Source organism: Dipodomys merriami, unplaced genomic scaffold, assembly GCF_024711535.1.
Source record: "Dipodomys merriami isolate MVZ:Mamm:240054 unplaced genomic scaffold, mDipMer1.0.p SCAF_60, whole genome shotgun sequence".
Taxonomy (NCBI): Eukaryota; Metazoa; Chordata; class Mammalia; order Rodentia; family Heteromyidae; genus Dipodomys; species Dipodomys merriami.
In genome coordinates, this window is record NW_027206180.1 from 7,427,206 (window position 1) to 7,453,326 (window position 26,121).

The 26,121-nt window shown below is 48.7% G+C and overlaps 1 protein-coding gene across 4 annotated transcripts in view; it reads right to left on the reverse strand.

The window, feature by feature from the left end:
• Positions 1–155: 155 nt before the first annotated feature.
• LOC138814630 (3-phosphoinositide-dependent protein kinase 1) overlaps positions 156–26,121 on the reverse strand; it is a 65,586-nt gene continuing 39,620 nt past the window's right edge. For 3 of the 4 annotated variants that reach the window (XM_070003725.1, XM_070003724.1, XM_070003726.1), the window contains exons 5-14: positions 24,076–24,220; positions 23,353–23,450; positions 19,813–19,888; positions 18,030–18,098; positions 17,715–17,811; positions 15,817–15,990; positions 10,401–10,624; positions 6,322–6,379; positions 5,596–5,748; positions 156–5,303 (exon numbers count right to left, since the gene is read on the reverse strand). In XM_070003725.1, the coding sequence (XP_069859826.1) occupies positions 5,187–5,303; positions 5,596–5,748; positions 6,322–6,379; positions 10,401–10,624; positions 15,817–15,990; positions 17,715–17,811; positions 18,030–18,098; positions 19,813–19,888; positions 23,353–23,450; positions 24,076–24,220 (1,211 nt within the window). In that variant the 3' untranslated portion in view covers positions 156–5,186. The remainder of the gene's footprint in view (positions 5,304–5,595; positions 5,749–6,321; positions 6,380–10,400; positions 10,625–15,816; positions 15,991–17,714; positions 17,812–18,029; positions 18,099–19,812; positions 19,889–23,352; positions 23,451–24,075; positions 24,221–26,121) is intronic. The other variant, XM_070003727.1, reaches the window with a different exon arrangement.

Here is a 26,121-nt window from a genome sequence, read left to right on the forward strand (position 1 = left end):
TCCGGTCCTTAAGAGTGTCCTCCGGAGCAAAGCGCCCGCCCCGGCGTCACGCGGAAGTTCCGGCCCGGAACGCCGGCCGGCAGCGCCCCCTTCCGGCCGGCGCTCGCCGGCCCCGCCCCCGGCCCCGCCCAAGGAGGAGCCAGGCCGCGAAGCAGTACACACTACATGCTTTTATTACAAGACTACTGAGCATACGAGGGAAATTCATCATTCAGTAACTACATCGAAAGCACAGATACTTGAAAAAAGGGAAAAAAAAGATTCATTAAATTATGATATGATTAAACTATGACCAAATAGAAAATTTATATAATAAAGCCAGAAAAAAAGTTGTAAAATATAGTTTACAATAATTATTCACATTCAAGGCTGTACATCAATACATACAACAACGGTGGCCCCGAACATGAATTCAATCCAAATAATTCATATATTAGAATTTAAATAACACAGACTGAACTAGAGGCCAACCTTAGCCAGCAAATAACCTTATATAAGAATAAAAATACAAAAGTGTATATCCTAGTATCATTGCATTATTTGTTTTCATAAGTTTTTTTTAAAAATTTTTGCTTTGCCTGTACATCACAGTTACAGCTACAGACCAGGTAGAAAATATTACACACGTTCTAACTGACTGCCACCAACCTGAACGACAGCAACATACTATTGATTCGTCCTATTTCAGTTACGGACAAGCTGCAGCAGCTCAAAATACTGTTAAGTTTAATTTGTCCACATCCAATCAAACTATTGTCGTGACAAGAGTTTGTCACTGACACAATAAACTACTTGTAGTCATTATGTCAGACAGCTAGACTAGGGAGGGCTGCACTGGTTTAAAAAAAAAAAAAAGCTTGCCCTTTGTAAAAAGTCTTACTTTTTACAGATGTTTGGTTTCTTCATACTAAAGAAATGAGTTACAGGGAAATTCCAGGTACACCAGCTAATTCATTTGCCCACCATCATCATCTCAGTGACAGATAAAACTGCTTGTTGCTAAACACAGTTTCCTCCCTAGAGCCTGATTTAGAGTCCTGCAGGCTGGGCCAGAAGCTAGTGCCCCTCAGAGGTGTGAAGGGGCTCCAGACATATTCTGCCTAAAAAGAACCACAGGGACCTAGGTCACCACCAGTTAATATTGCACCTGCACAGAAACAACACACAAAACAGTGTATGGCGACCTCTCCCAGAAAGGGGACCTCTGTGCTGCTCTCCTGGCAGCTTCCCATCTCAGCAGGGAGCACCCTAGGTCTTTGGTCTGGTCAGGGAGGAGTCTCCAGGCATCAGAGGACAAGAGGCCATAAGCTCTGGTAGAGTCAAGTGGCACTGAGTCTGGTGCCTGGAAGAATCCTGTTTCCTACCTAAATCAATGGACCACCGCCCAACCTGAAGAAACAAGAATCAAATCTGGGTAGTCTCAAGACCAGTCAATCTACAGCACTATGGGCAGAGGGGAGAAAGAAGGTGGCCTTCCCTCCATACCAGCCGGGGCATGCACCACACTGTACAAGAAAAAGGCCAGACCTCCTGAGGGTCACACAAAGGAGTTTTTTTAAAACCCAATCATTTACATGGTTTCTTTTTCAAAGCAGAGCTTTTACTCCACTATTGATCCCAAATAGCCCAATGAACTTTCTGAGTCTATAAACGTAATTACGAATCACCCACTAAGCATGTGGCAAAGGTCAGTACAACACTTTTATCTCTGCTAACTGCAGAAACAGATTCAGTACCATTGTGGTCACAAATGACAAGATTGTGAAAACACCACCAAGCACTTGGAAGCCATAGCAGCAGGAATGGAAGAGACTAACATGCAAACATGACCAGATTCTTGCAATGAAAATAAGGAAGCTGGTTCTCAGGGGGAGAAAAAAAAAATCCGTTGAAAAGGGGTTGGGGAAGGAGAGTCATATTCAAACATTGCTTGGAACACACAGCTTAGCAGGACTGTTACTGGAACACAGAGCATCTGAATATGAGACCAAAGGGAATCTGTGCCATGAAAAAAGTCGTCTGACACACATACCACTTGCAGGTATCTGAGGGGGAAAATGTCTAAGGTAAAAAATCAAAAACATCACAGCATTAAATAATGAAAACCAAGAACTCATCTACAAAAAGGAAATGGTCAGATAAATTGATAAAATGTACAACCATTGGACTCTACCATCACTAAATACTTGCTTCAACTGTCCGTGGCACAGGGAAATGCTTGGATATCAAATGAAAAGGCTGGATGTAAAAGTATGTGCATGTTGTGTGTTCCCAGTTTAGTTAGGAAAGCAAAAAAAAAAAGGGGGGGGAGGTGTAGCTCAGTGGTAGAGCACTTCCTGCATCTTGAGTCCCTGGGCTCAATTTCCAACACTGCAAAAAGGAGGAAGGGGCGGGGGGAGTGCGGATGGGGGGGGGACTAGGGAAGAGAAAAAGGAAAAAGGAAGGGAGGAGGAATGAAATAATATTGGGGGGCAGGTAGGGGCAGGATCTAGGTCAAAATGCTCATAGTAGCCCCTGGTTGGTGAGTTCGTCGTTGATCTTTACCAGGTGCTCCTCTGCTGGCATCTAAGACTCTGTACCACAAGGCCATCCTCAGGCATGGACCACAGACACCAGAGGCCTAGAGGTGAATTTCCGCCAGCGCTGGCCTGACAAGTTTCTCAGAGCAAACTTTCCGCAAACCTCCAGGAGGTTAGGGCTCAGCACGGCAGCCATGCCACGGCGCCACCCCCTGCAGTGGAAGGCAGCCACACCACAGTGCCGCTCCCTGAAGCGGAGGGGCTCAGAGCTCCACACAGGGATGCCACTTCTCTAGCTGAGGGCACAGACAAAGGGGTGGGACCCACCCGTCCAAGTCCAGTTTTCCGTGTCCTACGGTAGGGTACAGTGGACAGGAATTACGACAACTACAGCCTCAGGTCCTCCCATACTGGTGGGAGGGACCAAGAGGGTGTGGTTCCAACCTTCACACCCACCCTGCTTCGTAGGCCACAGGGCCACCAGGGCTTCGGGACAGCAGGTTCCCCTCGTTCACCTTGGCAGATCCCAAGTGTGCTGCTGGGCAGGCTAGCACCCACACACCTGTCCTACAGGGCAAGGCGCCGCCTGCATGCCGTGGGTGGCTCTACGGGCGCTGATGGAAGGGAGGTATGGCCTTTAACCAAAGGCCAGGAAAGAGGGAGTGGGAGGACGGAGCTGCGGCAGGCAGGGCTGGGTCGCCCCACGGCGGTGGCTGCCGGCAGGACGGCTGGGTGGGGCGAGGAGGTAGTGACACTCTCCAGCGGGAGACAGCGACCAAGCCTAGCTTCAGCCTCACCTTCTCCTCTGCAGCCAAAATGATGCCTTGTTTGCTTACGCAAAAGAGCCAGGGAGCCCCCGCCGCACTGGTACAGGCTGTTCTCCGGAGGGACGAAAAGGCTAACCAGTTACAAGGGAAAGGAGCCGGAACAGGAACTCTAAGGAACAAATTCCAAGCTGGCTCCACACAGGCAAGCCTCTTCAGCAGCTGGGAGAGGGGCCCGCAGGCCGAGAGCTGCAAGCCAGGCAGTGTCACACTCCCCAGGGACAGGCACGGCCCTGACCCTGGCTGCTGACCCCCTGGAAAGCCCAGGGAACATTTCTGCTCTTCTCCAGCACTCCACACTAGCACAAACAGCAGGACCTGCATCGGCACTTTGCCCCGGGCTTAAAAGGCGCCACTCGGCACACAGGCGGTCAGCGGGGACGGGAGGGGCAGGGGCTTTTCTGCGGAAGCCATTTACTGGGGCCTCTGTGAGTCTACAGGAACGGAAGTGTTCCCGCCCCGGGGACAGGGCGTCCGAGGTGTACCTGCAAGCTGACTGTCCGTTCCTCTCCTTCCCAGAGCGTCCCCACCAGGGACAGCTTGGGCAGAGAGGCACGGAGGAGCCTCTTAGGGGCGCTCTGCCTGAGCAGTGAAGGGAGCCAGGCTGGTGTGTGCCAGGCCACCCCCACTGCAGAGCAGAGCACCACCGCGGGGCATCCACAGCAGCGCCCTGGAATGGCAGGGGACAGACAGGGAGGCCAGGCGTTGGGTTTAAGTGGGCTGTTCTCATGGCCTGGGCATTGGTGAATAACATTTTTTGGTAGAAATCCACTCTTTATGGACCAAATAGGCTTTTAAATTTTCAATGTAGAGACACAAAAGCTGAGCTAGCTGAGAAGTGTTTACCCATAATACAAACGGGGCATATGAGAATGGGCCAGAAACTGACAGAGCCTGAGACCACTGGTCCCAAGGTTCTCTCAGACCCTCCTTGTGCGGCAGCAGCCGGCACACTGAAACCTTTCCAAGACTCTCAGGAGGGTCTGTGGCCCTACTTTCCCCCTGTAGGCCAACAGCCTAAGCTGTTCTGGCTGGTGCCTCCAGGGGGCCTCCTGGCCTGGCCCAGGTGCAGTGATCCAGCTGGGTGTTAACCATTCCTTGGCTGATGGCATTCTTCTTGGACATATGTTTGGCATGGTGTCCACTGCACTGATGGACACTGCTAGGAGGTGGGCTGCAGAAGTGGAACCTGGCGGGGCTCCCCGCAACCGTAACTGCCTGCTCTGCATGTCGCCTCCAGAGCAGGGAGCACAAACATCACAGGCAACGAGGCCTGCTAGAGGCACCGAGGGCCAGCCACACGTCCAGGGTCGGGCACGACAGACTCAAGGAAGGCAGTGTGCACCCAGAGCCAAGACCCTGGTGCCCACAGCCAGCTGGCGGCAGCTCAGCCCAGCAAAGGGGTGTAGAGGCTCCCTGGTGAAGGGCTCTATGACAATGAGGGTGGGCACAAAGAGCCAAAACACACCCAGCCCCTCAGCCGCAGCAGAAGCTGGGGCAGGTGGGAGGAGTGGTAGCGGGCACAAAGTTCCCCTGGTTGCTAGGCGGCCACTGGTCTGGGCAGCAGCTGGGTCTCCACGGGCACAACAGCATGTGGAAGCCTCCACAGAGCACAGAGAGCAAGCAAAGCAACCCTGAATTCCTGTTTGCTATTGGTTTTGTTCTTTGTGTGGTTGGGTGGTTTTTTTTCTTCTTTTCTTTTAAATAAAAAAGCTGCAAGGTTCCTGCCATCTGCGTTCTTTGAGGTGGCCGGTGGCAGGTGGTCTGGAAGTGTCCTGGTGGCGGCCGAGCCGCGCCAAGGGAGGTGTCCTGGCAGCGAAGGGCAGCCCGGCCGCAGGACATGTCACTGCACAGAGGCATCTGGGTGGCTCTGGTATCGCTGCCTCCAAACCTCCTGGATCTTCCTGCACCACTTGTGAGCGTTCCCACTTGGATCCATCAAGTAGTACGTCCTGTTAGGCTGCAAAGACAGAGCACCTGATGTCCTCCAGGGAGTCCCCTAACCCACCCCAGACAGCACCTAAAGTCCTCCTGTAAGCACCTTCACCAGGTCTTCCTTCCACACGCGCAGAAACTAAACATGCAGGTGAGTGACCCACCCTAAATGGAGAGCCAGCTCAGAATGGCCCACTCAGGCCTGAGGGCTTAATGCAGGGCCCTAACGGCCCAAGGCCAAAGCAAGGGAGGCTCTCCTCAGAGGCACAGAGGTCTTCCCAGAACACTGCCAGCCAGAGTCCTCAGGACAGACTCACCGTGTGGACAAAGAAAGTTTTAAAATTCTTGGCCTCTGGTCGGAGTTCTTGTGACCATGGAATTTCACCTTTCAGGACTTTGTTGACAGGATCAACATAATATAAATGTGGTCCTTCTGTGAGCAACAACTGCCGTCTCCGTGCAAATAAACCCTGAGCAAAAACCAAACACTGTGTTACTAATGCACCGAGAGGAAGGATCTACACTGGAAGAACCTCAGTCACTCATTACTCATCTGAGACAGCTCCTCCCCTAGTCTCATAGGCCCTACTGCTGGACTCACAAAGACTCGCCGCTGCCGGCAGCTACTGTCCTAGGCCCCTTGACTCCTTCAAGGCAGCATTCTCTTCCTTACAGGACATGCTGCAGTCCACCTTTGTGATGATTCTTACAGCTCTGAAGGGATGCCAGGAGTCATGTTAGTATGGTCCAATATGGGCTGCTCATGTCAGCACAGTCCGATACGTGCTGCTAATGTTAGTGTGGTCCGATCCATGCTGCACAATCATAATAAGTAGTACCAGAAATTTTGGCCTGGTGAACTCTGCGTCATGCAGCAATGGGAAACTGAGCTGCAAAGTACAGACATGGCAGTGGTTTTCCACCTGCCCAGATCCCACTCCTCCACCTGTGGGACTCAAAAGACACTGTCTCCTGCAGGTCATGAGCTGATCCAAGCTTAGAAGCCTGAGGTGGCTGAGCAGAGCAGCAAGGACCCGACTCACCTTTCGCTTATCTACCGGACCCATTTTTAGTATTAGATTATTTTCTACAAACTGGTGCCTATAAAAAAAGAAAACAAGAATGAGACATAGCAATTCTCCACATACCTCCCTTCGAATAAACTCCCCAGGACCTCCACGGGCAGGCACTGCTTTAGCCATGCCTACCTCTCACAGATCCAGCCTCTCTTTAGGACCAGGAAGTAACTCCAAAATGCATTGGACAGAGGTCCATCACATCCAGCCCCAAATCTACATTCTTTTTTTCTTTTTGGGGGGGGGGGGGAGGAAGTGAGGTGGAAGGGGTCGGTCATGGGGCTGAACTCAGGGCCTGAGCACCTTAGCTCTTTTACCCAAGGCTAGCGCTCTACCACTTGAGCCACAACGCCACTTCCGGCTTTTTTCTTTTTGCCTATGTGGTGCTGAGGAATCGAACCCAGGGCCTCATATATGCAAGGCAAGCGCTCTACCACTGAGCCACCTTCCCAGCCCCAGAATCTACATTCTTTTTTTTTTTGGGTCCCGTCGTGGGGCCTGAACTCTGGGCCTGGGCGCTGTCCCTCAGCTCTTCAGCTCAAGGCTAGCGCTCTACCACTTGAGCCACAGCACCACTTCCGGCTTTTTTCTCTTTGCTTATGTGATGCTGAGGAATCGAACCCAGGGCCTCAGGCATGCAAGGCAAGCGCTCTACCACTGAGCCACCTTCCCAGCCCCAGAATCTACATTCTTATAATCACCTCTCTGCACCAACTACCTACGTAACAGAGCTAGTGAGGGGAAACAATGGCACAAAATCAAAAGACAACACACATATCATAATCACATTACAAAAGTGATCAGTATAAAAACAAAACAAAACAGAACTCCGGGGAGACAGCCTCTTCTCTAAGAGTAAATCCTTCTGGGAGTCAACTTTAAGATAAGATATTGTCCCTAGGGCTGGGAAGGTGGCTCAGTGGTAGAGCGCTTGCCTTGCATGCATGAGGCCCTAGATTCGATTCCTCAGCACCACATAAACAAAAAAAGAAAAAAGCCGGAAGTGGTGCTGTGGCTCAAGTGGTAGAGCGCTAGCCTTTAGCTGTGCTGTGCCCAGAGTTCAGGCCCTACAACCAGAACCAAAAAAAAAAAAAAACAAGATATTGTCCCTAGCCAGGCACTGGTGGCTCACACCTATAATCCTAGCTACTCAGGAGGCTGAGATCTGAAGATCGCGGTTCAAAGCCAGCCTGGGCAGGAAAGACGGTGAGACTCCTATCTCCAATAAACCACCAGAACTGGCTCAAGTGGTAGAGCGCTCACCTTGAGGTGAAGAGCTGAGGGACAGCACCCAAGCCTAGAGTCAGGCCCCATAACCGACCAAAAATAAGATATTGTCCCTAAGTATGTTCTAGGCCAGAACTTTTAGGGGCTAGAATTTAGTCAGTACAATCCTAAACCTTGAAAGATCCAAGTTTAGATCTGATTTAAGACCTTATTTTCTGGCTGGGTTGTAGTTGAGTGTTAGACTGTGTACTTAGTAGCATGCTCCAAGCCCTAGGTCCCTGGGTTCACTTCCCAAAGATGGGGAGGAAGGATATTTTCTGCCACAGTAATAAACACATTTTTGTTTTTTAAAATATAGCAGAAAGGGCTGGGGGTTTAGCTCAGCGGAAGGGCACCCGCCTGGCGAGTACAAGGCCCTGGGTTCAGTCCTCAGCCCTGGAAAATAAAAAATAAAATAAAATAAAATATGGCAGGAGAGCTGGGAAGGTGGCTCAGTGATAGAGCGCTTGCCTTGCATGCCTGAGGCCCTGGGTTCGATTCCTTAGCACCACATAAGCAGAAAAGGCTGGAAATGGCGCTGTGGCTCAAGTGGTAGAGCACTAATCTTGAGCTGAAGGACAGTGCCCAAGCCCAGAGTTCAGGGCCCAGGACCAAAAGAAAAAAAAAAAAAAAAAAAAAGGCAGGGATTTGGAAGAGAACATGCGCATTAACAGCATGTAACATGAGGGACTGCCTTTGTGTCTACAGCAGGGTGGGGGCACCGGCCTGTATACCTGCCCAGACCTGCCAAGAAACTGCAGATACCTCGCTGAATTCCATAAATCAGGGAGCTATTTTCACATCATTACCAATTTCACCTAACATCACACACAAATGACCCTTGGCAGAAAAAAAAGATTCCTCATCTGGGGACAGCTTACTTCACTGGGTTAAAGCTCATAGCTACTGGCTTATGTTTTACCTTATTTGAGGTGCCAGGGACGGAACTCAAGGCCTCATACATGCTAAGTAAACACTCTACCATGGGGCTGTATTCCTACCTCTGACTACTATCTGAGTTTACTGGAATTCTTGATCTAAGGTTCTACTATAGAAATACTATGCATTACATTTGAAACTGGACTAAGCTGTATTCCTACCTCTGACTACTATCTGAGTTTACTGGAATTCTTGATCTAAGGTTCTACTATAGAAATACTATGCATTACATTTGAAACTGGACTAAGCTCACACCTGCCCAGGGAGCAAAGCACATGTGCGAAGGGCTCAGTTAGTGGAACCAAATCCCACCAAGCTTCACTGACTACATGTCCTGACCTACTAACCTGATCAGATCGCCTTTCCTAGGGATACCAACCATACCACCGATGGCCTGGCCTCAGGTCACAACCCACACTGTGTGGTCTTTCACAACGAACAAGATTTTGAATAAGAAAGGGAGGAAGCTAGGTGCCAAAGGCTAATCCTAGCTACTCAGGAGGCTAAGATCTGAGGATCATGGTTGAAGCCAGTCCATGCGGAAAACCCAAGAGACTTTTACTTCCAATTAATCACAGAAAACATGGAAGTAACCTGTAGCTCAAGTGTCGGTTGAGCACTAGTCTTGAGCAAAAGGAGCCTAAGGACAGTACCCAGACTCAAGAGTTAAAGCCACAGGACCAGCCAAAAAAAAAAAAAAAGGAACAGGGAAGCAAGGAAGGACCGACAAGGGCAATATCTCTCCTCTCAGATGTATTTAATAAACAGGTAAAACTTAACACATAGGGGCTGGGAAGGTGCTCAGTGGTAGAGTGCTTGCCTTGCATGCCTGAGGCCCTAGGTTCGATTCCTCAGCACCACATAAGCAGAAAAAGCTGGAAATGGCGCTGTAGCTCAAGTAGTAGAGTGCTAGCCTTGAGCTGAAGAGCTGAGGGACAGCGCCCAGGCCCAGAGTTCAGGCCAGAGACCGGACACCCCCCCCAAAAAAAAAAAAAAACACATAGACCCTAGTGTCCAGTTTTTCTATATTTCAACAAACATTTGAAACAGAAAACCTGGAGATGTCATCTTCTTTTTCTTTCTTTTTTTCTTTTTTTTTTTTTTCCAGTCATGGGGCTTGAACTCAAGAGCTTGGGCACTGTCCCTGAGCTTCTTTTGCTCAAGGCTAGCACTCTACTACTTGAGCCATAGCACCACTTTCAGGCTTTTTCTGTGTATGTGGTACTGAGGAATCGAACCCAGGGCTTCATGGATGCTAAGCAAGCACTCTACCACTGAGCCACATTCCCAGCCCCTGGAGATTTCTTAAAAGGACATGTAGTGTCAAGGACATTGTGAGTGACATGGAAAATACAAAGCGCAAAGACATGTGTAACACCATAGAATTCAACAGATAAAAGAAAAATGAGAGTGTGAAGACCTGAGTTCAGGTCCTGGAAGCAGCATAAAACAAGTGGCACTCCTGTGCATGTTATAAATCCAATGTCTGACTTAGGAGAAGGGAACTGGACTCTAGTGTCTGCCAGTGCCTTACTCTGCCATATCCTGTCATTTAGTAAAATGTCTGCCTTAATACCAATAAAAATCAAAGCAGAGTGGAGGCACACAGACCTGCCTAGCAAGACCCTACATTCAAACCCTGAATCTAGAATGTCCAGATGCCAAGGAAGGGAGCCATTTTCAGTCTTTCCCATTGAAGGTGGGGCACCCAAAGGTACAAACCCACTCAACCCCTAGCCCCATAATCTCCTGACACCCCTTGGAGGCACTTCTCTGCAGAGTACTCAAGGTAGTGGGGTGTCACTCTACGTTCACTTGTTTCTAGAAAGAATGTTGCTTACCAAGGATTTCCACAGGCCTGCTTCTCCAATAGTAACTTCTTCTCATCTTCAGAAAACTGTAAGTCCAGTTCAAAAGAGTTAGTGTCCAGACCGTGGATGTACTGCTCTATGTTGCTGCCTGACCTGTGGGGCAGGCTTGTGTCCACCGCAGACAGGGAGTGGGAGGAGGAGGAGGAGGAAGAGGACACTTGCATGCAGCCAAACTGGCTCAGAAGGTTGTCGTACTGCAAGGAAGGAGAAAGGAGAAAGTTGTTGCTAGGGTCAAAACCCCCTACATACTGCCCCATCCATAGCTCTCTAACACTTGGTGAGTTTACACACACTCTCTGCTCCGCAGGGGCATGTGAACAGCTCTGATTCTCCACTGGCCATCTTGCTGCTAAGGCCAAGGCAAGGCTACACCTTTGTGCTCTGAATCCCTCTTCTGATAGGAACAGGAGTCAAAGAGGATCTATAACTCAGCCACCATTTCCAGGGAGGGAAGACCTGGAACCTTCCCCCGACACAGCACTAACAAGGGTGGTAAGTGAAATGAGATGCAAACCTGGTACCAATGGCTCACGCCCATAATCCTAGCTACTCAGGAGGCTGAAATTGGAAGATGGCAGTTCAAAGCCAGCCTGGGCAAGAGAGTCTGTAAAACTCTTATCTCCAATTAACCACCAAAAAAGCTGGAAGTGGCTCTGTGGCTCAAGTGGTAGAGTTCTAGCCTTGAACAGAAAAGCTAAGGGACAGTGCCTAGAGGTCAAGTTTAAACCAGAGGACTAGCGCTTAGCTTGCATGTTCAACTGGTTCTCTACTTGAGCCATGCTTCCAACCCAAAAATATTCCTTTCTAATCTCAGTAGGGATTAATCAGATTTGACATAAAGTTGCTTATAGTTTGAGAAAACTACAATTGTATTAACACACACACACACACACACACACACACACACACACACACACACACACACACACAAACAGAACTGCCGGGCGCCAGGTGGCTCACACCTGTAATCCTAGCTACTCAGGAGGCTGAGATCTGAGAATCGGGGTTCAAAGCGAACCCTGGCAGTAAAGTCCATGAGACTCTTATCTCCAATAAACCACTCAAAAACTGAAAGTGGCTCTGTGGCTCAAGCGGTAGAGCGTTCACCTTGAGCTGAAGAGCTGAGGGACAGCGCCCAGGCCCAGAGTTCAAGCCCCACAACCAACCAAAACCAAAACCAGAAACCACAGTACTACTCACAAACATGCCACATAAGCAGAACCCAGGCACTCACACACTTCCAAGGCAGTGACAGGACAAAGCAGCTTCGGCACAGAGCTAGGCAGTATAAATAATGCAGTCTTACAGCTTTCTTTTTTTTTTTTTTTTTTTTTTTTGCAGGTCCTGGGACTTGAACTCAGGGCCTGGGATCTGTCTAGGAGCCTCTCTGTGCTTAAGGCTAATGTTCTACCACTTGAGCCACAGAGCCACTTCGGGCTTTTTCTGAGTAGTTTATTGGAGACGAGAATCTCATGGACTTTCCTGCTCAGGCTGGCTTCGAACCATCATCCTCAGATCTCAGCCTCCTGAGTGGCTAGGATTACAGGCGTGAGCCCCCGGTGCCCAGCTTTGGCCTTACATCTTGAGCTCTGCCAGAGACCAATGACTATTGGTTCTCATCAGACCTCATGGACCCTGGCTCAGAGCACACAACCTCACGGCAGACTTCCTCCCCGAGGGCTCTCAATATGAGGATGCCTGGGCACGAGGCTCACAGAGGTGACCACAGGACCCCACCCAGGGGCGCAAGAACCTTTTAAGCCATAAAGGTGGTGGCTATTGTGGTCTTACTTTGCACAAGGAACTGAGTAACTCCCTTAGCCAAAACTGAACTCGCGTATCATAGAGCTGCTCACTGACGGCCAGGACTACGCACACTGGGCTATTTCCTGCCCTGGGCCCCACGAACTGTTCCAAAGATGTTCCTGAGGTTCTTCTAGCCAATCTCCCTGCCACCCCTCCCACTCCTCCCACCCCTCCAGCAGCCAAGCTCAGGGGTAGGCCAGGCAGAACTAGTGGGGAAGGGCAGCCATGGGGCACCAAGCGGCAGGAAATATCCAATTCTGCTGACCCAGTGCAGACCTTCTACAAAAAACCCAGCCGTGGCCTGGCCCACTACGATGCCACAGAGGCCAGCATGCAGCAGGGAGTCAGGCACTAGGCTCTTGCTTCCTTATGCCCTGACTTCAGAATGGACAATAGCTATCATCATCTGCCTCAGGCAAGGCCCTCTCTACTGGGGGAGGTCAGACCCAGAGTACAGGCACCCCACTCACAGAGAGGGGGTGACTTGCCTCTGGAGCAGGTTTCCCCAGAGTTTGCTCTCTCAAGGCCAAATCTCTTCGGAGAATCTCTCCTCTCTGCCCAGAACTTCCCAAGGCCCTCAACTCTGGAATGAAGAGTTCAGAAGTGGCCACCTAATCAAACCAAGTTGCTAATGCTGCTCACAAGCCAGATATTACAGGTGGCGGCCAAAGCTTGTCATCTAGAAGCCAGTGCCTTCCCTAGCACAAATGAGGCCTGCAGAGATATACACACTCACACATTCATGCACTTGCACACGCAGGGTGAAGAGAGGATTCTGGGTATAGTCTATGCAGGATCAGCTCGGCTGTCCCTGGGAGTGAGGAGAAGTGATGGGAACAGGCAAAAGGCCGCCCCTGGGCAGGACTTCTCCAGGAATGACGGCCATCAGAAAGGCGTGAAGCCCCACCGCTCCTGCTGTGTGAAGAGGTGTCACCAACTGGCAGTACGTAGGCAGCATGCAGGAGTGGCTGAGGGACTGCCGGCTCTTGGGCAGAGTTCTCAGCAGTGGACACAGCTGTGAGAGCGGAAGCAGATATATACTCTTGAGCTCAGCTCTATTCAAGTCCGGGCACAAGGGCATTTTAGGACAAACGGGGAGTATGCTGTATAGTAGTAAGAGATAAAGTGAACCTCTGATCTTTAAGAAGTGAAAGTATTGTTGATAGATCTACAAATCTTGTCTAGCAGCCTTACTAAATGAAAATGTGCATAACTTATAATTAAGGATTTCCACTCCAGAAATGAATAAATGATCCAGAAACAAGTTCAAGAATAGGCATAAAAATTATCTTTTTAAGTTGCCAGAACAATGAGTCTTTACCCTCATTTCCTGAATGGGGAGCAAGTAATCTTTCTCTCTTTTTAAATTTCTCTCTACTTTATCACTGATTTTAAATTTAAAAAAAGATAAATTGCCAAAATGAAAAGCAATATGAAATTCCAACCACAACAGAGTGGATAAATTGTGGCATAATTCATACAAAGGAATGCTGTGTGTTAATGTAAACAAATGAAAAGACGTAACACTGTAGATGACTTTCACAAAAAATATTAGGTGACAGGCCAGGTATAAAAATTACCTATTAAAGCCGAGCACCAGCAACTCACGCATGTAATCCCAGATACTGAGATCTGAAGATCATGGTTCAAAGCCAGCCCAGGCAGGAAAGTCCATGAGATTCTTATCTCCAAAAAAAAACCACTAGAAAACCGGAAGTGGCACTGTGGCTCAAGCGGTAGAGCACTGGCCTTGAGCTGAAGAGCTGAGGGGCAGCACCCAGGCCCAGAGTTCAAGCCCCACAACTGACCAAAAAAAAAAAAAAATTACCTATTGTAGGCTTCCATTTATGGAAGAAGAAGAGGAAGAGGAAGAGGAAGAGGAAGAGGAAGAGGAAGAGGAAGAAGAAGAAGAAGAAGAAGAAGAAGAAGAAGAAGAAGAAGAAGAAGAAGAAGAAGAAGAAGAAGAAAAAGAAACACAGGTTGCCAGTGGCTCATGCCTGTAATCCTAGCTACTCAGGAGGTTGAGATCTGAGGATCTTTGTTCAAAGCCAGTCTGGCCAGGAGATCCATGAGACTCTTATCTCTAAATCACCGAAGAAAAGCGGGAAGCAGAGCTGTGGCCAAGTGGTAGATCACTGTTTTTGAGCTGAAAAAAACAAAACAAAACTGAGGGAGAACGCCCAGAACCTGAGTTCAAGTTCAGGACTGGGGAAAAGAGGAGGAGGAGGAGGTTGGGAGTTGGGGGGAAAGGGAGAATAACTGGGAAAGGTAAAATAAAATATTCTAGGAAGTGGCGCTGCAGCTCAAGCGGAAGAGCGCTCGCCTTGAGCTGAAGAGCACAGGGACAGCGCCCAGGCCCAGAGTTCAAGCCCCACGACCGACCAAAAAAAAAAAAAAAGTACTCTAGCTATGGAAATATTCTTTTTTATTTAAAAAAAAAAAGTGAAAATAGTGATTTCTAATTAGCTTTGGAAAACTAGCCAAAGCTAGAATTCTTCAAATGGACTTCGATGCATGATAATTAGTTATAATAATAGTAACTCACAAAGACAGATCAAATCAGAAAAATGGACTATCAAAGATAATAAAGTTTCAGAATCACATTTAAATATGGGGGCCACAGTGGAAGATGGTAAGAAGAGCTTGGGTGAGGAAGACTGGAGGTAATGGCAGGCTCCATGACTTTTCTGTCCCTTTTGTGCATGTTTCTCAGCTTCTAGGAGAAAGGTTTTAAGAATAAAGTATGCGGGCTGGGAAGGTGGCTCAGTGGTAGAGTGTTTGCCTTGAGTGCACGAGGCCTTGGATCCAATTCCTCAGCACCACATAAGCAGAAAGTGCCGGAAGTGGCGCTGTGGCTCAAGTTGTAGAGCGCTAGCCTTGAGCTGAAGAGCTGAGGCATAGTGCCCAGGCCCAGAGTTCAGGCCCCCCCCATGGACGGACAAACAAACAAACAAACACAAAGAATAAAGTATGCTTCAGGCCCTGTGACTAGGGTCAACCTTGAAACACAAAGGCCTTCAGGACAGTGATGGCAGGTGCTCACGGATGCCAGGGTCTGCACCACTCAGGACTAAGACTAGGCACTGGGCCCTCTCCTGCTGAATATTAAGTTGCTGGGATCAGGGCCTACCGTCTAAAACCACATCTCTTGGAAGGTCAGAGCAGCAGTACTCCTGGTTTTGCTTGGAAAGGAGCATTCCAGAATGCCTCAGAAGCAATTATAAAGGCACTGTGCTAAAAGCCACCAATGATGAGTCACCAGGGAGTCCCCGCACCAAGAGCCGAGGGACAAGAGCACGACCCAGCGAACAAGGACAAAACACTTGTCCCTTACCCAGACCCCCACCCCACCAGGCCCTTTCTCACTGGAGGGAATAGAAAGGGAGGAATCTTCCCAAGGTTTGTGGGTACTGCTGCAAGGCAGCAAAGTAAATCACCAATGGATCCACAATATTGGCTCACATATTTCAGTCACTAGTCATATCCACTGGGGCCCTGTGGCACACAGGCATGAAGCTCCTGTACACATAGCGTGGCAAGCAAAACGTTGCCCAAGCCACCTCCACAGGTACCAGCTTACATTGCCATAGCAGTCCTCGTCGTCCTCTGACATGGCTGGCAAGTAAGCCGTGAGCTTCGGAGGTGTCTGCTGGTGCAGATTCGCCCACAGGATGGACTCAAAGAATGGATGCGCTTTGAGAGGTTCGTACCCTTCCATCTCTTCACAGCCTAACCGCTTTGTGGCATCTAAAACCTTAAATGACAGTCAACACAAACCACTGTCAGGGTTAAAATGAAATTTGGACCAAAAAGGTCTTTCTGAACAACTATTTCCAATACTCAGAACCTACTAGGCAGAGCAAGGGTGCTATAGCCTATTCCCTGCCCATCTGCTCCATCAAGGGTAGACTGCTTGAGGTTCCTGATTCACCCCAAGACCCACTCCTCTCCTCCCACAGATAAAAACCAATCTCAAACTCAAAATACAGACAGCAACCAGATGCCAGTGCCAGGATGCGGGAGTCTGAGGACTGTAGTTCAAAGCCAGCCTGTTCTTCAATTAACCAGAAAAAAAAAAAAAAAAACTGGAAGTGGAGGTGTAGCTCAGATGGCAGAGAACCAACCATGAATGAAAAAGCCAAGCAAGAGCTTGAAGCCAAGTTCAAGTCCCAATACAGGAAGGAAGGAAAGGAAGGAAGGAAGGAAGGAAGGAAGGAAGGAAGGAAGGAAGGAAGGAAGGAAGGAAGGGAGGAAGGGAGGAAGGAGGAGAGGGAGGAAGGAGGAGAGGGAGGAAGGAAGGAGGAGAGGGAGGGAGGGAGGAAGGAAGGAAGGAAGGAAGGAAGGGAGGGAGGGAGGGAGGGAGGGAGGGAGGGAGGGAGGGAGGGAAAGGAGAAGAGAAGAGAAGAGAAGAAAGAGAAGAGAAGAGAGAAGGAAGATTCCTTTTTAAAAAGCATGAAGTCAAAAATACTAAACCAGCTGGGCACTGGTGGCTCCTATCTGTAATCCTAGCTATTCTGAAGACTAAGATCTAAGGACTGCAGTTCACAGCCAGCCAGGGCAGTAAACTCCATGAAATTCTTATTCCCAATAAACTATCAAAAAGTGGAAAATAGAGCTGTGGCTCAGGTAGAAGAGCACTAGCCTTGAGAGGGGGTGGAGGGGGGCAGAGCAGCTTAGGGACAGTAACCAGGCCCTGAGTTCAAGCCCTAGGATGCACACTAAATAAATAAATCCTAAAACAAGGGTGAAATGAACTGATGACTCTAGCCACAAAGAAGGGAGAAACACTCAGTCTGGGAAGATGCTCTCACAGTGGAACACCGTCTCGCCCAGGGATGAGCTTGAGCCTCCCAGGTTCCCAAGTGGATCAAGCCTACTCTCCCTGAGGGGTGAAATGGGGGAAAGAGGCCAGGAGGATGGCTAGGAGTAGCTGATCCTGGTCCTGCCTCTGGAGGTAGACCAGACCGATTCCTAAAGAATTAGAAAGGAGGGAAGCTCCAAAGCCATAAGGGCTGGGAAGCTTCCTTCTCTAGAATACAAATGGACACATCTTTCCCAGGTAAATCTGTTTCTCTCTGCCTCATTACCTGGGTTGATCTTTATAAAGCTTGCATGCAGCTTACTCTAAAGGTGGTATCAGCAGATGTCAGAGTAGAATTTACAGCCATCTGCCACTGCAATAAATCCCAGTTGCTCTAGCAGCAATAACTTAAAATGCTATGTGAGGATGAGCACATGTAGAATGATACAGTAATTTCCTGTCTTATTAAAGTCAAGAGTCAGGCATTTGGAAAGTGAAAGGGATGATAATGAGAGGAGATGATATGATATAGATACGTGTCTGTCTATAATCACTGTCCACCCTAAATACATCTTTCCTTCAGCAGGAGGGCCTCTCGGCTGCTTCTCTGAACATGGAGTCAGAGGATTTGCTGAGTGGCTGTGGGACCCCTCACATAGAAAATTCAAAATGCTTACCAAGAGTTTTTCCACAAGGTCTCTTGCCTTAGGGAAGAATTTTTCTGGGAAGTCATATTCCAATTTAATGATCTTCTGAAATATAAGATATTCATTTCTGTGAATTAAAAAAAAAGAGGAAGTCACTTGAGCAGGACTTTGAACCTCTAGTACCAGCCAGTGCCCTCTCTGGGCACATCTCAGTCTGCTCTTTCTCAAGCACTCACAAGCCAACAAGCCAACAAGCCCTGCACAGCTGCACCTCCTCAGCTGGGTGTGAGCCCTGGTGTTACCCTCCTACTTGCTGTCAGTTGACAAGTGCAGGCTCCTTCTTACCCGGCTCGGAAAGGTGGAAGTCCTGCCACAAGTTGGTATATTATGCATCCAAGAGCCCAAAGGTCTGAACTTTAAGGTAGGGAAAAGACAAAGAAAAATGGTATTGGCAAAAGTAATAAGCAAGGTTCATTTCCCACTCACTCTACACCACCCCAGTTTCAGCCTCCAATGCACTCCCGTCCCTTAAAACCAGGAATCTGTATGATTTAATCCTACTACATGGTATGGGTACAGTTCAGAAAATGGCATGACTTGTTTCAACTGAGCATTTAAAAAATTCTTATACAAGCTGGGCACTAAGATCTAAGGATCATGATTCAAAGCCAGCCCAGGCAGGAAAAGTCTTATTTCCAATTAACCACCAGAAAACTAGAAGTGGAACTGTGGCTCAAGTGGTAGAGCACTAGCCTTGAGCAAAGAGCACAGGGACAGCGCCCAGGCCCCCCAGTCCAAGTACTAACTGACCAAAAAAAAAATCTTGTACACGCCTGTCAGCTACTCAGGAGGCTGAGATCTGATGATCTCAGTTCAAAGCCAGCCTGGGCAGGAAAGCCCATGGGACTCTTATCTCCAATTAACCCAGAAAACTGCAAGAGGCACTGTGGCTTGAAGTGTTGTAAAGCACAAGCCTTGAGCAAAAGAGCTCAAGGACAGCACCCAGGCCCTGAATTCAAGTCCCACAACAACTGACACACACACACACACACACACACACACACACACACACACACACACACACACACACACACACACACACACACACACACACACACACACAAGCCTTGAGCAAAAGAGCTCAAGGACAGCACCCAGGCCCTGAATTCAAGTCCCACAACAACTGACACACACACACACACACACACACACACACACACACACACACACACACACACACACACACACACACACACACACACACACACACACACACACACACACACACACACACACACACACACACACACGGAAGTGGCGCTCTGGCTCAAATGGTAGAACACCAGCCTTGAGCTGAAGAGCTGAGGGACAGCGCCCAGGCCCAGTTTAAGCCCCATGACCGACCAAAAAAAACAAAAAATTCTTGTACAGATGGGTGCCGATGGCTTACACTGTAATCCTAGTTACTCAAGAGGCTGAGATCCAGAGGATCATGATAAAAAGCCAGTTCAGACAGAGACTTTTCCAAAATGGACTGGCAGTGTGGCCCAAAGGTAGCACTGATACTTGGGCAGCTGGTAATGGAAGGTAGAACACAAGAGTGGTGAAGACTGTGGGGTCATCTCAGTGTATGGAGGGGGACAGGAGAGCTGCACGTGCCAGGAAACATCATGATGGCAGGAAAGGTGACAGCTTCAGTTCCCTCCTATGTGAGGTTCGGGACATGTTGTGTTCATAACTGTACTGCTTTCTTTCTCCTTCACTCCTTCACTGCTTTCTTTCCTTCACTTACTGATTTTCTTATTTTTGTGCTGGAGCTGGGGCTTGAACTTAGGTTAGGGCCACAAGTTCTTGCTTTAGCTTTTTTGCTCATGGCTGGCATTCTACCAGCATGAACTGATCAAGAGTGTATTGAAGTGTCCTGGCCAGCTCTCCCAGCTCCACTCCTCAGGAAGATGCTTCGCTGTTAGACTTTTCCTAAAGTTGGAACTGGAAGATGCCACCCTTCCACCTGCCTGATCTGCAGTAACTCGATGTGGCACAGCACATCAGCAGTGAATTCTGCTCTTCCTTCATGAAGAACCCTAACAGCTGACATGGAGAGGAGGACAGTTGGATAAGTGATTACCTCTTACAGGCCGACTTCTCTGTGAGCAGCTCTGGAGAAACATACTGCGCTGTTCCTACAAATGAGTTGGCCCTAGCTGAGAAGAAGAGAAAGAGAAAGGATCACACTCCAAAGCATATTCCTTGACTTCTACCAAAGTGGCTCCGTGGCCCATTCATCAGGACAGCACGGTAGCTGAGCTCATCATGAGCTTGGCACTGGTCACCAGTGTGAACTGAGAAGTCCTAGGAATCCAACTGTCCAGACCCGACCTGATGATACCTGCTGACCCCCAGGACAGGCGTCCTCCTCCCTGGAGCCCCTCCTCTGACAACTGAGTGCAGAAGGCACTCGTCCTGTCTACTCATCGTCCTGCCACCACAGACGGGCAGCACCAAGAAAGAGATCTTGTGTGTCGTGCTCACTGCTGGACAACAGGCAGCTGCTAACAGACAGCTGCCGCCAGGAAGCACCTCCTCTCAGTCACCAACAGCTCAGGAAGAGCGATTCGGGCCTCCATCCCAGGAACCCTCCCCATTCTGGTGCCTCCAGTCCTAGCCTGTGTGACACTGACCTGCAGGCCACAGGGTTGGCACCTAGACACTCTAGACCCACCCCTCACTGGAGACCCCTTGGCAACCCCAAGACCAAGAGGACCTGCTGCCATGCAGGCAGACAGCCCCGTTTCTGAGCCCCTCCAGCCATAGCTCCACTACACGGACCAGCCTGTTAGTTCCGCAGCCCTGTAAATGGTCCCTTCAGTACATGGTTTTCTATGACAATTTCATGGCTTCCTGTGTATCCTGCCAGGATCCTGAAAGTTACTGGAAGGAAAACGAAGAAGGCTCAAAAGGAAACTAAACCAAACCAAGAGCCAAAACCAAAAGGAGGGCATTCAACTAAGTAATAAACCAAAGAAGCACAAATGAAAACATGAAAGCCTATCAAATTGGCCATGCTAAAATGACAGCAAGGCCAAGATGGCTGGCTCTAAGGCCTGCCTTCTGAACCCACAGGCCTGCAAGTGGTCTGAGGTTCCAGTCAATGGGCATCCTCAGGTAGCCCTGTAGAGCCACTGCAGCGAAGGAAGCTTCTTGTCCACACTCTAGCCACTTACTGACATCTGCTGGCCTCTTCCCTTCCTTTTGCTGACCCTCCACGCTCGGAAGAATACCAGAAAGGCCTTCGTAGAACAGAATATAGGTTTCCAGAAACAAACCCCATGTCTAAACCTCCAGGATATCGTGAGCTCCTCAAGGCTTCTGGAAAGAGGGCAAAAGCCAGGGGCAGATGCGGGTCTTACTCCAAGTAAGTTAGCTGCTCTCACCAGGACACAGCTACTTGGTGAGGACAACTAAGAAGTCCTCATGGGCCTTCCTGGCCCTCAACAGCCGCACGGCTCTATCACACGCCACCTGCCCTTGTGGCTAGAGCCCCCAACCCACCTATGGGCTCCCTCTAAATGCAAGTCTGTGGTAAACAAGCAGACTTAGGGAGACAGAACAACATGCCCGCTGAACAGATGAGGAGCCTAGGACCTGGCTCCCACCAGCACTTTATTTAGAAGCTTTCAAGATGTTTTGGGGAAACTACCTCCCCGCAAATGAAAAAGAAACCAATCAGAAGGAGATTCCAAGATTATGAACAACTTCAAACAGAAGGTGAGAATAAGTTACTAAAACAAATCATGCGTTATTCTCTTTTTCTCTAAGGAGCAAGAAAACCTCCTCTGCCACCTCCTCCATATGCAAAAGCGATTGTCCCTTGCTGATAACAACCTAAGGGTTTTTTAGCTTCCTGCTTCCAAAAAGGTTTATTTCACCAAAGAATTTAAATTTTTATGTATTTTTAAGTAGCCTTGTGGCATGCTGGGAAGGTGGCTCAGTGGCAGAGCGCCTGCGTTGCATGTGTGAGGCCCTGGGTTTGATTCTTCAGCACCACAAATGCAGAAAAAGCCAGAAGTGGCGCTGTGGCTCAAGTGGTAGAGCACTAACTAGCTTTGAGCTGAAGAGCTCAGGGACAGCGCCCAGGCCCAGAGTTCAGGTCCCATGACTGACAAAAAAAAAAAAAAAAAAAAAATTTAAAGAGTAGCCCTGTGCTAAATTATCAAACTGTGAAGAAAATTTGCATGAAGAAAGAAATGCCTTAAAGCATAGCCCAGCTGGGAGGTTCCCACGATTGAACACAGTGGGTTTGTCTCAGCTGAGACGAGTTTGCACAAGTATGACAAGGGATTGACAGATTCCCCACAAGAAAACCTGACTTAACTGTCATGGACACTTAATTCTATGAGGTTACACCAAGTCCATAAAAATAAGATTACCTGCTAGTAAGATGGGCACTATTTGCTAGGAACCAGTCAAACAGACCCAGTTCTGAGGGCGTCTCAAAAGTATCAGAAGGAGAAAAGGGCCACCAGGCTATCCCATCTGAGCAAACAAGAGCATCTTCCTCAATTCCAAGCCTTCTATCACTCCCCAAGGATGGCACTTTAGAACCTGTGGAACTCCCAAACAGGAGGAAGCCTATCCCCGCAGGACCCACACAGAGGTCAAGCACCGAGTCTGAACATAAATTCGCCAAATGAACTCCACCAGGCGTGAATGTAAGGTTTGCTGTGGGGGAAGCCTGTCGGCCCCTCCACCTGGCTGTCATCATCTCAGGCTCCCATGGTGGAAAGGCTGAAGTACCACCGCCTTTCACTACTGCATCCCTTCTCAGAAAGCAATCAGGGCACCACGATGCTTCTGTCAGAACCTTTTCCTATACCGTATGTACACGTACACATACACGTCCACACGTGTACACACACTCCAAGCCTGTGGCCAGCATGCATCCCCCAGCATTGTACTTCAGGGTCTTTCTCTCACAGGGAGAGACAGGTCACCCTCCTGACCACAGGTCACGTGCTTTAGGGCCAAGACCCTTTCATGAGATTAACCTACAAGTCAACACCCTTCCTCTCAGACCACACCCTCTCTACCAAGGTTGCAGCAGTCCACAGTTCAATTGCATTTCTTTACACCTCTAGAGCATGTGGTTTCTATCCAGTCCGCATCAGAAAGTCAGACAGCCGTTCCCTAGCAGCTAGAGGCTTGTGTAGAACCTCCTCTGGTCCTGGTGGCCAAACGCTAACTCAAAGGGACAGGACTTGAAAGGTCAGCCAGTACACCAGCAGCAAAATCAGCCACCATTCCTGTAATTTTGTAGATTCTACAATCAGAATGCCTGAGCTACCATAGACATCTGCACACAGCAGACGGGGCACACAGAGGGATGGGCAGGCAGAAGGCATCCGAGTCCAGGAGCACGCTCCCTGAGACACTTCCTACAGCATCCACAGGAGTCAACCTCATGCCTGGTCCACTGGCACTGTGCAGAATCATGGACCACCAGAGCCTCCCTCCACTACTAGACACACAAGCGCTGCCTAAGACCTTATGGCAGGCCTCCGGCACAGGCACCATTAACGATCAAGAGGACATAATGTAACACATTTCTTGGAGTTGCTCTCAGCTTTCAGCTCAGTCAGGTTCTACTGGAAATCAAGCTCACACACACCTTGTTTGCTCTCTGGAGATAATACTTTCGCTGTTCCAAAATCTGTGATCTGGATGTGCATATCTTCATTTAACAAAATGTTTTCTGGTTTAAGGTCCCTGTAAAAGTAGATTTCTACATTTGAAATAGTTAAAAGAGCAGCATTATCATTGTGCATTGTAATAAAACATAACTGATGAGTAATTATCATATTTACAGATTAAGAACCAAGAATCTAACCCCTGAAGTTCACACCAAACAGAAAATGCATATAATAAGGACAATCAAATTATATAAATTATAACTACATATGTCACTTTTAATAAACTTTTTAAGGAAAAATAACCTATCATTTTTCAATGCATAAAGAGCTTATGAGTACTTTCAATTTGAGTTTATCAGAATAAACTCTTGGGAAATGAGATCAGAAATAAGAAGACACAAAAGCTACAAGTAACAAAATGAAAGTATCAGGTGATACAAGTGGCTGCTTGCAGAAAGACACACAGCCATGGTGACCGGTGATGGATGGTGTAAGACTGTAAGGGCAGGGACTGCAGATTCCTTCCACCACCAGCCTTTTCTCAACTCTCAGTGAGCTGCCACAAAGTAAGTCAGAGCTAACCCCAGAGGGCTGATCTGGGTGTCAGTCATAGCTTATAGGCCACATGGCCACTAACCCTAATCACTACAGTGAGGGTCCTGTGAGCACTGCCCCTGGGGGGGAGAGGGGAGCTCTCTTACCTGTGAATGATACCCTTGCCGTGCAAGTACTCTAGAGCCGACACAATCTCAGCTGTGTAAAATCGGGTACAGGTCTCATCAAATGAACCAATTTTGCGGATGTATTTAAGCAGTTCTCCATTTTTGGCATAACTAAGGCCAAAATCTGAACATCATACAGTTAAGGAAGAATGGGGAAGATTTTTTTTTAATAGACTTAACAATCCAGTAAGAAATGTTTATTAAATGCAAACTGAAGGTACCTGTGCGCTCCCAAGACAGTTGTTCTTTTTTGAGTCAGATCCAAGCCCGGCTCCAGGACCAGGCTTCAGTGTAGGGTTCCTTCTAAGATATAATGACACAGTCCCTGGAAAAGTACAGATGGCACCTCAGTGCAGACTGCACTTCTGGTCACATAATCCCCAGAGGCATCTGTGGCCTATGAGCGGGAACCACTAGGTGGCTGGCAGGCCTGCCTGCAACCCCTGGCCAAGGCACAAGCAACAAACATATGGTGGCTTCAAGTACAGAGGTACAGCTCAGGGAGATGGGATCCAACTGAACCTACAGGGCAGTGCACAGTTCTGAGCCTTGCCTCAACCTCTGTGCACGGTGTGTGGTACCAACAATCCACACATGCAGCCATTCCTCCTATGCATAAAAGTGACATGCTCTCGAAGAGAACCAAGTTTCTAAAATTCTTGATTCATTTGATCTATTTGTGAGATGTGTACTGGAGAGAGACTCAAAGGAAACAAAGCTAAAGACAGGACCAAAACTAAGCTGAGGTCAATGGCAATGTTCTTGTTTTCATGCTATGACCCTATATCATGAGGAAAAAATAGGTACAGACCAGCCTGGCAAGAGCTGGAGATAGCAGCATTCAAGCCCCCTTCAGTCTTAATCTGTACCTGAGAAAGGTTCTTTGTTTTTTTTTTGGCCGGTCATGGAGTTTGAACTCTGGGCCTGGGTGCTGTCCCTCAGCTCTTCAGCTCAAGGCCAGCGCTCTACCACTTGAGCCACAGCGCCACTTCCAGTTTTCTGAGTGGTTTATTGGAGATAAGAGTCTCACGGACTTTTCTACGCAGGCTGGCTTTGAACCGTGATCCTCAGATCTCAGCGTCCTGAGTAGCTAGGACTACAGGCATGAGCCACCAGCGCCCAGCATGAGAAAGATTCTTTATTGTTGAGGCTGTGGTCCAGCCAGAGCTGCATGTGGGGGGAGACCTTGTCTCCGACAGGCTTCTTCTGAACTCATTCCCTCCTCCCCTCATTGCATCTGGTGAAGAGCCTCAATGGTTCCTCTGTAGCTCCATCTGCCTACTGTCAGTCTGTGGCAAGGATGTCCCAGACGCCTTCTCTCTGCAAGTATGTGGGTATATCTTGCAGTCACTTCTCAACACAATGAACATCAAGGATTTGCAGTGGGGGCAGAATTCATTGTTTGATCTCATGCTTATGGAAGGTAAGTATACTAGGACTCTGGAATTTGCCTAAATGATCAAGAACATATATACCACCAGACAAAGACCTTGAGTCATGTCCACCTGTTCTAGCCAGCGCCATCTGGAAATCAGACTACAAGAGCACCCTCATCTGGGCTACAATGGTAGGAGAACACCAAGTCAAGTGTGGTGCCAGAGCTGCCAGAGTTTGGGTATCTCCCAAGAATACATGTGATTAGAAGTGTGGTCCACAGGGTGGCAGTACTGAAAGGTGGTAGAACCTGTAAGAGGCAGGACCTGTGGATAGTCCTTGAGTCATTAAATAGGAGACAGACTCTCACTCCTTGTTAACTGGTAATTCTCCCCATTCTACCACTCTTTCAGCTTCCTGGCCTAAGATGTGATCACTCCTTCAGACATATGCACTATCCACCATCCACCACAGGGCCACGGCCTGCACAGTATTGTTTGGCCATTCAGCCTCCAAACTGTGAGCTACACAAGCGCCTTCCCTGACAATGAGGGCTGTCTCAGGTAATTCTGGAAGTGACACAGCTGGCTGACCAATAACAGTGCTTCATAACCAATGCTGTTGCTCCAGGAAAGCCCAGGCCTGGACTGC